General features: G+C 41.4%; 1 protein-coding gene across 1 annotated transcript; it reads left to right on the top strand.

Annotated features, from left to right (window-relative positions):
- The first annotated feature begins 245 nt into the window (after positions 1-245).
- LOC124137789 (tripartite motif-containing protein 45-like) lies at positions 246-8,187 on the top strand. The gene is made up of 4 exons (XM_048385295.1): positions 246-307; positions 3,630-4,800; positions 5,003-5,050; positions 7,364-8,187. Exons 2-4 carry the CDS (start codon positions 3,636-3,638, stop codon positions 7,993-7,995), a joined length of 1,845 nt encoding a protein of 614 aa, XP_048241252.1. The 5' UTR covers positions 246-307; positions 3,630-3,635; the 3' UTR covers positions 7,996-8,187.
- Positions 8,188-13,860: the final 5,673 nt, after the last annotated feature.

Raw genomic sequence — 13,860 nt, 5'->3', positions numbered from 1 at the left:
CAGTATTAAAGAAGTTGTTATCCATAAAGTGTGTCTTCTTTGTCATCCCTCAATTTCTCAGTCAATGCCTGTCAAACAATTCAGTAGTTCAGATGGTCATAATGTCGTATTCTCATGCTTTGGTACATTTTGACATTTTTTATTTGTTTTTTGTAAGGTCGTTTTGTTAGTTTTGTACAAAGTAGTGTAGGTCAATTCAAATCGAAAATAGATACTGCGCATGCCTATAACAGCATCAACAGGTGTCTTTGTAAGTACAGTTCCTGGGCTAGGTGTGAAAACTGTGATTTTTGCCAAACATCGACATGTAAGTAATTTCACTGACCTCATCCAATGTCCGGTACACCGACATGTATGTACATCAGGTAATAACACTGTATAGGTACACTACAGGTGAGATATGTGGCTGCCAAACAGAATTAATACACAGGTGGCCTAGCGGGTTACACAACAGTATTGTTGATCCAGGAAGTCCCACCATACAGCAGAATATTTGAGGTGATTATGTGGATATTAGAGCATATTGACATGATATGTCTAGCTAATTGAATAGTCCATCATACGTCAACATGTCTAAAGACAGAAGTGTGACGACTGTAGATCGACAGTTTGTATTTAATGCAAAGCCTGGTTGAAGTTCATGTCGATCAGGTAGTATTTGGGTCACGCAGTTAGCCATGCAGCAAGCCTTGTAAGCTTTGTGGGTTTTTTTTCCTTTTCCGTTTCCCAATCCTCGATCCGACTCTATTGTGAGTAACCATCCTAGGGGTGCTTCCATTTGCTCTGTATTTGTGGGAGGAGTTGTTTTTCTTCACCACTGCCTGCTTACTATTCATTTTGGACATACGTTTGAACGTATGATGTAAATATGTGTGCTTGCTAGTTTATATCATATGTATTGCCATTTTATTGTAGATACAAATTGTAGTCTGTCCCACAGGTGCCTTTGTACAATAAACTGTTACTCTATTCCTTACAACAACTTCTTCCAAACAACAATTAAACAAACGGAGGTAAAACGGAACAAACTGGTTTTTTTGTACATTTATACGATACTCAATAAAAGAACTGTGAAAATTATCTTCACTACAACATGAATACAAATGTGATATACGAAAATAGACACGTCACAGGCCTGCTACCTGCCCCATGACCATATCGAAAAGGGAATAACTACTTCCTTGTCCTGAGCCCTTTACTTGCCACCACAAAGCAAACGGGCCACATAGGCTTGTTGGGACTACACATCTATTTCGAGACTACGGAAAATTCGACACATTCTGATTAAAATAGTGATAAATATATCACGAGTTTGCGGGGCCAGGACTGTGGGTTCGACACAACCGGGCATTCAACACATCCGAGGTCGACACAACGGGATTCGACTGTGCATAGACAAGTGTAAATGATCGCTACTACAATATGAATTCAAATTATTTTAAGATGCTTCAAATATCATACGCATATTGTATCAAAACGAAAATACCCACCCCGTGACTATAATGACTACTTCTGCATTCATGTCAGAGACATATCATTGCGATTTTGATATTGATATGCCTTAAACACAGATAGAGCTAGTTACTGAGAATTGCTTGTCTGTTGGAAATATCAAGTGAAGGAAGTGATTTCAATAATTAGTAAATTCACATTGAATCCATTCTATAACAGTCCTTTCAAACTCAATTACAATTTAAAGCTACGACCATGCACTCAAACACACACATTTACTACTGAATGCAATACCTCTTTTTTGTTGATTTTTTTAAAACTTATATCCAATAGGAGTAGTAAGTGTTATACATTGATCCTTGAAAATGTCTGATATTGTAGCCCGTGCAGAGTGACCTACTTTCAATGCATATGTCTATATCTATGCCGTTACATCTGACTGCTTTCCGCACTGCATCAAGCTAGTAAATTGTCCTCGGTTGCATGGAGTCCCGGTGCAGGCAAACAAGGCTTACTGTGTTTCAAGCAAGAGCCTTTCTTAGCTCTCGGGCTGGGCAAGCTGACCTTGATGGAATCCTGTCTCTCCGGTATCTACGGGTGTAAGGCTGACTGAGGGAGTAATGGGCTTAGTGAATCGGTAACCTCTAGGTCGGCTTCTGGTTGTAGTGCTTCTCAGGGATGTTTTTACCTTTGTGTGAAGTATTCATGTATTGGGCGGCAGACGCTCAGAATTACATTTTCTCTGGATGTAGGAAGAATGTGAACTATAAAACGTCATGTGGACAAACTTAGAATAGTACACACCATGTAATTTGATCATGGATAGGGCTCCATCCTAACTTGGAATGACTTGTATTAATATTATTTACAAGTAGAGTGGTTTAATAATGAGTATAGCCCAGTCAGGATTTGGAATGACTATGACTATTGCAGATGTCAGAACGTAGGTACTCTAATCAGTTGAATATTTCAATGTAAATGTGTGCACTTCATAGTAATACATGCTTACCTGTAGAATTTGCATATCTGACATAAAAAAAATTTGTGCGTTTAAGTTAACTTTATGACATATGACTGGCCGACTGTTAAGTCAAGGTCCCCATGACAGAAGTTTATGCCCAGAAGAACATTTTATGCCAGGATACTCCTGGACATACATGATTTCATGGACAAGGGTCTTGTTAAATAGGCCTTGTTTGACGTTGATGAGAGGTCAAGGTTACTGAAGTTTAAAAAGGCAATCGTTACATATAATGAGCTAGGTTTCTATAAAATATACCAATAAAAAGAACATATGATTATGTGCATTACATCATTTAAAACCGCCTTTGGGTGCGGCGTTAATCAACAGACAATGCCTCAATTCGTCATATCAAAAGAGCGAGTTGCTCCCCCTCTGTTTTAAAGCACTGCAGGGAGAATAAACCACTAGGGACACAGTGTTTAATTGTGCGATAAACATCGACCACGAGTCGTTAATTGCTTAGATGAGATACCAACATTTTCCACAGCCTCTTTAAAGATCTTAATACAATGTACTTGCTCTCAATTGGTTTACCCTTATGTAAATAATGATGACTCCCTGAATACACTCCGAAATCGGCAATGTCGGACAAGTCTATTTTATTAACAGGGGTATTTTGACAAGTTTCACGTCTTTTATCTGTACCTTTTCTCCAAATACCGATTGTCATATCTCTCCCACGTTTTGATGCGATCGTTCGGCCATTGCGTTATCTGCTACATCTATTGGGAACAACTCACAAAACACTTCCCTCTAATAGATATCGTCATCATTAGGATGCGAGCGCATGTTTGAATCTCCAGAAATGACGTCATGGTAGAACAATGTTTTATCGTGAAATAAACCATGCTTCATTCCAATTGTTCTTTGCGATTTATCGTGTAGCTAGCTTATATTTTATGATATGAAAATAAACCCTAAATCAATAGCATATTCTATTCTATTATGCATTGGGAGAGTTGTGGTAATAAGCAACATTTAAAATCGATAAAACAACGAGCTCATTATTTAATGCTTCTTGCAGTTTTGAGTGATGTACATACAATCCAAGTATGGATGTGTCTCATACGACTTTGTACCAATTGTGTCGAGACACAAAGACGATTACACAAGGAATCCGAAAATGCTTCAGATGTTTTAAATTTATTTCCAGATAACCATGTCGGACTATGTATCGGCGTCCGCCATCAAGGACCTCCTCACTGAGTGCCCAATATGTAGAGAACACTTTGATGAGGTCAGACGGATACCTCGTCGTATGCCCTGCTGTGTACAGTCAATATGTCAGGCTTGTCTAGAGACGTACAGCGAAGGACTCCCAACGTTATCATGTCCCATGTGTCGACACCAACATGACCTGCCGGGTGGTGTGAAGTCTCTGCCCAAAGAGCCTATCATTCTAAGAATCCTGGATCATCTGAAGATTGTGAAAGGTCTCCATCTGCCATGTACAGATTGTCCTGATAGTAACCCTGCCATGTCCAGATGTGATGACTGTGGCGTCTTCCTGTGCCAAGAATGTCTAAATGCCCACAAAAGAGTTAAGTCGATGCGAGATCACCAAACTGTCAGTTTTAAGGAAATGAAAGAACAACCAGGTAAAAGTTTCAATCGTCTCCATAAGTGTGCACAACATCACCAGCCCCTACAGTTCTACTGCTACACTTGTGAAAAGATCGTCTGTGTGTCCTGCACTGTAGTAGAACACAAAGAAGGGAAGGGGCACAACGTCGTGTCCGTGGATGAAGCACACCAAGGAAAGGCAATGTCCATTGCCGATATATTAGTCAAGCTGAGGCAGAAGGCAGAGAGACTTGAGAAAATAAAACAAGGTCTAAATGAAAAACATTCAAACATGCAGGTGTCAAAACAGGCTACCGTGGTTGACATCAACAAAGCCTTTAACGAATTGATTGATGAAATACAGCAGAGGAGAGCCATTCTGTTGTCAGATGTTGAAGAGAGATCAAGCACGATTCTGAAGCTGACACAGGAGGAACTGGATTCCACCAGTAATATTCTAGCAAAATTGACGTCATCTACCGAGTACACACGACAGATGCGGAGTAAAGCTGACAAGATAGAGGATCTACAAATGATGGGGTCTTCAGCTGCCACCTTGAGCTCCATGTTGGAGATGTCACCAAAGGTGTCACTTGGAAAAGCTGGTGTCAGCTTTGCTTCAACTTGCTTCAGTAAAATTACCCCCTTGTTGAAGATGGCCGGCCTCGTCAAATCAGTTGTCTTTTCACCAATAGAGACTCCAAATGGAAATACATCCTTGAATGATGCAATCACTATTGAACACGAGCATGTGCCACAAGGTAATCAGTCTGTACTTTAATTTAATTCAAGTATTTTCTTAAAGATACTTCCTCTTCTTTGATATTTTTTTGCATTTTGTTTCATAACTGTGCAGACATCTGACGGTTATAAACTATCCCCATATAACTGTGAACCACATGGTAATAATGGCACGTCATGTCTATTGATACTGATGTCACCCTAACACATTTGTGTCCACAGCTGCATATATGACCGGGCAGCCGTTGGGAGTAAAAGGATCGCTCGCATGTGAGTTCACCCTCAGGTTGCTTTATTGATGTGGAGAGCATCACGAAGTGCAGTACAACTGTTCACTGCAATGAAGTTCTCTCCTCACTAATTTAAGTTACTTGAATAGTTACTGTAATGTCAAATGATTCTGTATGAAGATGTTTCTTTCTAAAACCTGTCCCAATTTTACAAGATTGAATGGTGTCTTCAAAAAGTCATGGTACACTGAAGTTGTAAATAAAAGCGACAACGCCATTTCCATGATCATAAGAAACCTCTGCTAAAAGCAGATCTGTTATGTGATTCCGATAATATCACAACTATGTGTTTATGAATCACTATTTTTACCTGTCGTTTCCTAAATTGAAACAGTGTGTTAACCAAGAAATATGTATTTAAAAGAACTCAGTGTCAAACCAACAAACAAACAACAAATGGTATACAATAAACAAATGTATTACAATATTCACTAGGTTTACAAATCAATACAAATTACTGTAATTACAATGGAAAGCAAGTGTTGCAAATCATTTGTCTGTGCCTTTTAAATCCTCATTTATATATACGATTTGCTCATGCAATCCACCCAAATTATCAGAAATGCAGACATTTTGTTTGTGTATACTAGAGAACTGATCCATAAGGCTTCGTCCTTAATAGTCTTTATACCCCAGGGACCCACTAGCGCACTGACAGGCATTAGGGGCATGACCATCATCTTCGACATTCCAAGGATAATCCTCTTTGGTATTATCATTCTATTGGTGCCCATGGGTACGTGAGCGACATGGTGTTGCCATTATCATAGGATCTGGATTCCATCTGGACAGAAGAAGGTTCTCCACATCAGACCAAATGCTAGAGATTTTATTATCCTCCAGCAGTTCATCTCCAGACACGAGGCTGTGACCCTTTTCTGATGAGTGAGTTTGATTTTACGCCGATTTTAGCACTATTCCAGCAATATCACGGCGGGGGACGTCAGAAATGGGCTTCATACATTGTACCCATGTCGGGAATCGAACCCTGGTCTTCGGCGTGACGAGCGAACGCTTTAACCACAAGGCTACCCGACCGCCCCACTTTTTCTGATGACGAATACAGAGACTTTGATGCAGAGGTCTCCTGGGTAGATGCGTTTACACGTTTACCATACCCCTGGGCAGAGTTACCATGAATTGGCTGATGGTGTTTGGACTGCCCCCAACCGTTCTCCATACCCAAGGATTAGAGAATGTCTCTACTGGATATTCATCTGAGCTCTTTGGAGGACCCGAGGATCAATCCCCTCAGTAGTGGGCTTTGTCCTAGAACTCCGACTGGACACTTCCGTTCATGTACCTCAGATTGAGTGGTTGGCATGGGTGCATAAGAGGGACGGCCAGTTCGAGGATTTTTAGGGCTACTGGTTTCGAGGTTGGCTTACCCCAGAGAAAACTGCCCTTTCCTTGCTGAAATCTTGAGGTGAGGTTATGTGAGATGGGGTTTAACGTCGCGTCCAAGATTATTGTACCTGTTTATCGACATGCATGCACATGTATGTTTAGCTGATTGTACTACTCCGGACGGAGAAACTAAGAAACCATGCCGCAGTTTAACATGAATACCCCACTCAGAGGCAGTATACCGGATCCGCGCTGACCAGTCCTTGTTTTAGTGTCTCGCGTGTGGAACGAAATAAACAGCTGACAATGGTCTAAGACGCCTTTGCATAGTTGCGTCCCTTGAGTACGCCACATTTCTATGATCGTGGGTTCGCCCCCATTATGTTTCTAGGTTTGTGAGCACCATACCCGTGCTTGAGGGTTTCACCAAAGTGGTAAACGTCTGAGACCTGCAGCACTTTGGTCTTCCTTGTTACAACTAGAATACTGTTAAAAGCCTCATATAACCCAGATCACTCACTGACTCATTTTATTACAAAGCATATTCTATTTTTCGAAATGTGTAGTATGTTCCGACTTCACATTCAAAACTAATTAACATCCCCCTGCTGAAGTCAGTCTATCTGATACGAAATGGTGTCCTTCAATTACTGGAGCATTGTCCAAATATGGCAGGTAGACTTTCGTTTTATTAAACTAATATTTGTTTCTGATTCACCGACATGTTATACTTTAATCCATATAGTATTATTCTTAATATTCACGGAAACCATAGCAATATTAATATTACACTTTCATCCCACACTAAGCTGACACGCCGTGATATTCCTGGACTTCTGTTAAAAAGGTGTTAAACCCAATTCACTCACTAATATGACATTTAGTATAGATGTTTGTATATAGGGAAACGCACTCACCTGTTACGGACGATGTGTCTTCTCCCCAGGTGTGGATCTGGAATGGGACTCCAGTATTGCAAGTGAAGATCTGACGGTTTCGGGGCCAGTTGTCACCAATGGCAAACAAGAACACCTTCCACCAAGGACAGGATGCCGACTACTTTCAGCTCGCAGAGTCCTGACATCAACACCTCTGGTCATCAGGCCAGGACAGACCATCATGTATGGCATGGAGGTCACATACTCTCTCATAACACCAGAGGATAGCAATACTTTTATCTTCGAAGCAGCTTTGACTCACAGCCCTGTTGATGCTAACAAGCAGCAGTCAACTGGATTGAGTGCAAATTTGGTAGCATGCTCACATCATAATGGAATATGTCTACAGGTGGACTACAACGGACAATGTCAGTCCGACGACAACCTGACACTGAACGAGAGTGGTACAACTTACAGCCTGGATTTGGGATTCGTTCTTGAAGAGGAAACACATTCAGTCCATGTCCTGGACCTTAGTCATCGGAAACTCGTCACATCTGTAACTCCCTTCCCGTTTTATAAACCTCTTTGGGCCATGGCGTATTGTGGATTTTATCCTAACACCCGCGTAACCTGTGAATTATCATCACAGAAAGGAAGAATCATGCATGACGAAATCGAACGCTTGATCCACGAGTAACTGGAAAACGTGCAGATTGAGGATGCCAAGCAGATGATGCAGACAGAGAAATAACACTTGTCATTAACGTGACCATTGTATGCCAATAAAACCATATTGAATTGTTTGATAGGCATTACTTAGAAGTTGACGAATGACAAAGTAGACACAATGTATTGATATCAACTTCTTTAATACGGTTAAGGCGACGTTTCGGTATAGATCCTTGCTTGACAACGGTATAAGGATGTATACCGAAACGTCGCCTTTACAGTATTACAGAAAGTGTTATTCATAAATGCAAAATTTTTCAAAAAATTGTTTTATGGGAAAAAACCCAGTTGCGCTTCATGCGCGCTGCCCGGGTACACCTCATGGCGGGAATCAATACGTCACTTAAAAGATATGACGTAACGGTGACGTCATCCACGTTAGCGTCATCCACGTCAGCTTTCTGATTAACGCGCATCTCCGCCTGGATAGCCGCCCGCTCCGGACGTGTTTTGCCCTGTCTCATTTTAGCAACTTTAGATATGATTTTGGATTGACAGGGCAAAGTAGTGTGTATTGGTTTGGGATCGGGGGATTGACACTGAATCGTCTGAAAACCATTTATTTGCGTGATTTCGAGGAGCGATTGTATCACTACAACCCAGAAATTCTTGTAATTCAACTTGGTGGCAATGATTTGTGTCGTTCGGATGTTGACCCTCTAAGACTCGCTAGGGAGTTTGAGGATTTTTTTCAAGAGATAAAATCAAAATATAAAATCACCAAGCTTGTCATCTGCGAAGAATTCCCTAGGTCTTCCGATAACGCTGTCGGAGTTGGGTATGAGAGAAAACGCCTGCAATTTAACCAGTACTTGAGTGTTATGCTACCGGAGAGAGGCATGTGTTTTTGGAAACATAAGAAAATGTTTCATTCTTCCTTGTCTATTTTCCGGAAGGATGGGGTACATTTGACTGATGATGGCAATTACAAGTTGTATAGAAGTTTGCGCGGTTGCATAATTGCATATTCGGATCTGAAGGGTTTTAGCTAAGTATGGCTATAAAAGCGAAGTCGTGATATTTGTATATTTGTAAGACAAATTTGAGAAGTTTCCTTTTAACAGTTGACAATTTTTACTGAAAGAGCACGGCTCATTGATGTATTTGACGTATTTGGCAATGAATTTGTACTACCAGAAGTAAGCATACCTGTAAATTTTACTATTTAACCATGGCTTGTTGAAATGTTGAAAGATAAGTGTTCTCGGGGGATAACAGAAGTGTTGTCTTTCGCTAGAACGCTACTCTGCGGTTATGCATTTTCTGCCCTGTAGTGGCATTGTTTTTTTATCTGTCCTGTAGTGGCAGTGTGTATATGTTTGCTCTCGCGATTAGATTGTTGAATGACAATATATTTAGTGTTCGCGGGGGATAACAGAAGTGTTGTCCTTCGCTAGAACGCTACTCTGCGGTTATGCATTTTCTGCCCTGTAGTGGCATTGTTTTTTAATCTGTCCTGTAGTGGCAGTGTGTATATGTTTGCTCTCGTATTAGATTGTTGAATGACAATCTATTTAGTGTTCGTGGGGGATAGCAGAAGTGTTGTCCTTCGCTAATGCTACTCTGCGGTTGATGCATTTTTCTGCCCGGTGGTGGCATTGTTTTTTAATCTGTCCTGTAGTGGCAGTGTGTATATGTTTGCTCTCGCGGTTATATTGTTGAATGACAATCTATTTAGTGTTCGTGGGGGATAGCACAAGTGTTGTCCTTCGCTAATGCTACTCTGCGGTTGATGCATTTTTCTGCCCTGTGGTGGCATTGTTTTGTTGTTGTTTTTTAATTTGTACTGTAGTGGCAGTGGGTATATTTTTGCTCTCGCGGTCGAGAGTGTTGAATGACAATCTATTTAGGTTCGCGGGGGGTAGCAGAAGTGTTGTCCTTCGCTAGAATGCTACTCTGCAGTTGATGCAATTTTCTGCCCTGTGGTGGCAATATTATTCTAGTTTCCTACTTCAGTCTACATGTTTACGTTGTCTTTCAAGGGTTTTGCTAAATTGTAATATACAGGGTAGCAATTCTTAAATGCCTTTGATCACATTTACGTTGTAAAACATAATTAGTTAAAAGGTCTGAAGTTACAATAAGTCAGAGTTACTTTGTTGTGGGGGATAGCTAAGCGTTCTCTTTATAATAGTGAGTTAATAAAGTAACTCACAGTATTAGTTCCTTTGTGCAAACCTTTGCTGGTTTTTGTACTTCGTTCCAAGGTCCATTCCGGTCTGAGATGCCCCTATCCGCTAGAAGTCGGAAACGTTCCAGTCAGGCTCCGAACAACACGGTCGGCGACGTGGACCTCTGCCAGGATGAGCTTGCAGGCGCCAGTTCGTCCAAGAGACCATCTAATCGTCAGCGGCGGAGCGGGCGGGCGGAGATGACCGAGCATCCGGAAGAAAGGACTAATACCTTAGCTATCAATGACATCAATATTGGACAGGCGAGTTCGTCCAAGAGACCCACTAATCGTCAGCGGCGGAGTGGGCGGGCGGAGATGACCGAGCATCCGGAAGAAAGGACTAATACCTTAGCTATCAATGACATCACTTAGACAAACTTAAAGCTAAAATTTGGCAAAACGAATTCGTTGAAATATCCTCACTTTTATCAGGTGATACTCACGACCAAAATCTTACAATTAATGTAAATGGTCAAGCTGTCAATGTCTCCGATTCATCAAAGAAAAGGTTTTTGTCTATTGACAAATGGGTTTCTGCATTCCACATTTTTATGTCGGTTCACATTCAGAAATATCCTGAGGATGTTCAGGCTATGTTAAAGTATGTTAGTACAATCAGAGAGCTATCCCAGAAAGGGGGTAACTGGTATGCCTATGATACTAAATTTCGGAAGTTGAGGTCAGAAAACAATTTGGATTGGGGAACAGTACACTGGGAATTATGGTTTGGTGCAATTACTTCAAATTTGCAGAATTTTCGTCCCTCAAACCAAAAGCCATTTAAGGCAAAGACATCAGGGTCTGCCAAAGCTGCCATCCCAAACGGTTTCTGCTTCAGCTTTCATCTCGGACGGGAATGCAATGCCAAACCTTGTAGATACAGTCACTATTGTCCCCAATGCGGAGGTGACCATGGCTACAGTAAATGTGGGCAGAGGAAAGAATTTGGTAGAACAAACCGAGCGAACCAACCTCCCAACCCCTATAAACGTGCATAAGCTAGAACATTGGCTTGAAGGTAATGATAAAGAAATCACTGATTATCTATTAGAGGGTTTCAAGTTTGGGTTTCGCATTGGATACGAGGGTAATTTAATATCAGGAGATTGTCACAACTTAAAAAGTGCTTCAGATAACATAGACGTGGTCCAAAACAAAATAAGCAAAGAATTAAGACTAGGTAGGATATCAGGCCCCTATAAACGGTTTCCACTAAAGGATTTTCATATATCTCCCCTAGGGGTATGCCCCAAAAAAGTCCCAGGTCAATTTAGAATGATCCATCACCTTTCTTATCCTTACGGTAACTCTGTCAACGATGGTATACCTGAAAAGGCGAGCAATGTACATTATGCTTCCTTAGATGAAGCAATTGACATTATTGTTAGGATGGGCTCGGGGTCTTATATGGCGAAGTGCGACATTGAATCAGCTTTCAGAATTGTACCTATTCACCCTCACGATTATCACCTACTTGGTTTCACCTGGAAAGGAGAATATTATTTCGATAAGTGCTTGCCAATGGGTTGTTCGTCAGCATGCAAAATTTTCGAGACGTTTAGCACTGCGTTGAACTGGATTGCAATTAACAAACTCGGGATAGGACACATGCTGCATATTTTAGACGACTTCCTCATTATTTCTCAGGGCAGGGGCAAGTGTCGGGTAGAACTTGAAGCATTTTTAAACATATGCGGAGATATTGGTGTTCCTTTTGCGCCTGAAAAAACAGTAGGGCCTGCCAACTGTCTCCAGTTTCTAGGAATCGAAATAGATACTATTGCCATGGAAGCCAGGTTACCTTCAGACAAATTAGTTAAGGCTAGAAGCTTGACCGCTGAGATGTGCAAGAAGAAGAAAGTTAGACTTAGTGAGCTGCAATCCTTATTAGGCTACCTTAATTTCACTTGTAAAGTTGTGGTACCAGGTAGGGCTTTTCTTAGGAGATTGTATGATTTAACTGTCGGGACCCAGAGACCCCATCATCGGATACGGTTAAATAAGCAAGCTCGGGGGGATCTTAAATTGTGGCTGCAATTTCTGGGTCAGTATAACGGGATATCCGTATTGCGGAAACAGGCGTGGTTGTCGAATAGTGCGCTTCATCTCTTTACCGACGCTGCAGCGTCGTTAGGGTATGGAATTGTTTTTAGAAGCAAATGGGCGTATGGAGTTTGGCCAGGCTGTTGGAAGTTGTTTAACATAGCTGTCTTAGAGTTTTTTCCCATTGTGTTGGCAGTTAGATTATGGGCTGAAGAGCTAAGAGGAAAATGTATTCTGTTTCATACAGACAACATAGCTTTAGTGTCCGTTATCAACAAGCAAACGTCTAAAGAAGTCAAGTTGATGTCCTTGGTGAGGGACCTTGTTCTTTCGTGTTTGAAACGGGATATAATTTTCAGAGCGGAACACATACCGGGAAGACATAATAAGTCGGCAGACCTACTTTCTCGTTTACAGATATCAAAATTTGTCAGTCAGGCACCATGGGCAGACAAGCAGGAAACGCGGATTCCTCCGTCCCTACAACCCGAGAATTATCTATTCACTTAGATACTTTATTAGGGGCAGCTCTATGTAAGAATAGTCAGGCTACTTATACCAGAGCGTGGGAATTGTACAATGAATTCTCCCGGGATTGTCTAGGTATTTCGCCGGCGCTACCGATAGCAACACCTAACTGGGCACTATTTTTGGCGTATATGTTCCATTTAAAGTTAGCACCTTCAACAATGAGGACCTACATTTCAGCGTTAGGTTACATTCATTAAAATTCGCGGTTTAGAGGACAAATCAAATTCTTTTCAAGTTCAGAAGTTGTTACATGGGGCTAAGTGTCTAAACTCTTCAGTAGACCAGCGTCTACCAATCACAGAGGACATACTGGGCAGGATGATTGACTCATTACCTGTGGTGTTTTCCAACCCTTCAATCAGACTACTTTATGAGACAATGTTTTTAGTTGCCTTTCACGGATTTTTTCGGATTGGTGAACTGACGGTGCGTAGTTCGGATGAGGAAGCGGCCTTGCAGGTGCAGGACGTTTCACTTTCCAGCTCCGCGGCCTATCTTAATATATCGATGTATAAACACAACAGCGGTAAAGCTAGCAAGATCGTCACACTAGACAAGTTAGACAGTACCCTATGTCCAGTTGCTGCGCTCAAACGTTACCTACGACAAAGGTCTCTCTTCCCAGGCCCTCTGTTTTGTGACAGATGCTTTAAACCGGTAGCAAGATCCTCCTTTAACGAGGCACTCAGAGTTGTATTTAACTTCTTAAGGTTAGATTCTACTAGATACAAAGGACACAGTTTCCGTATAGGTGCAGCATGCTCGGCAGCAAAGAAAGGCTGGTCGGACGCAAAAATTCGGCAAAGGGGCCGGTGGAATTCAGATGCATTTAAAGCATACATTCGTGTTCAGCTGTAGAGAATAAGGGTTGTTGTCGGTAACGTAGCTCAGCGGAAAAAGAGCCTATTTGCTGAATAGGACCAATTAGAAGTTTGGCAATCTAGAGTTTTATTTATCACTTAAATGTAGGGAAAATGCGATTGCTATTGATCTACTCATACAGAGTAGAGTCTGTTGTTCAATGTATCACTTACTATATTATAATGTGTGTTAACTTGTTATGGTTCATTATGCCAAGACAGGGAG

This window comes from Haliotis rufescens, unplaced genomic scaffold, assembly GCF_023055435.1.
Source record: "Haliotis rufescens isolate VD_foot unplaced genomic scaffold, xgHalRufe1.0.p SCAF_57, whole genome shotgun sequence".
NCBI lineage: Eukaryota > Metazoa > Mollusca > Gastropoda > Lepetellida > Haliotidae > Haliotis > Haliotis rufescens.
This window is presented reverse-complemented; position numbering and strand designations above follow the sequence as displayed.

Excerpts from the sequence above, each read along its gene's own strand:
- LOC124137789 (XM_048385295.1), top strand. The coding sequence starts at position 3,636 with ATGTCGGACTATGTATCGGCGTCCGCCATCAAGGACCTCCTCACTGAG. Across the intron at positions 4,801-5,002 it reads ACACGAGCATGTGCCACAAG|CTGCATATATGACCGGGCAG; the intron begins GTAATCAGTCTG and ends TTGTGTCCACAG. Across the intron at positions 5,051-7,363 it reads AGTAAAAGGATCGCTCGCAT|GTGTGGATCTGGAATGGGAC; the intron begins GTGAGTTCACCC and ends TCTTCTCCCCAG.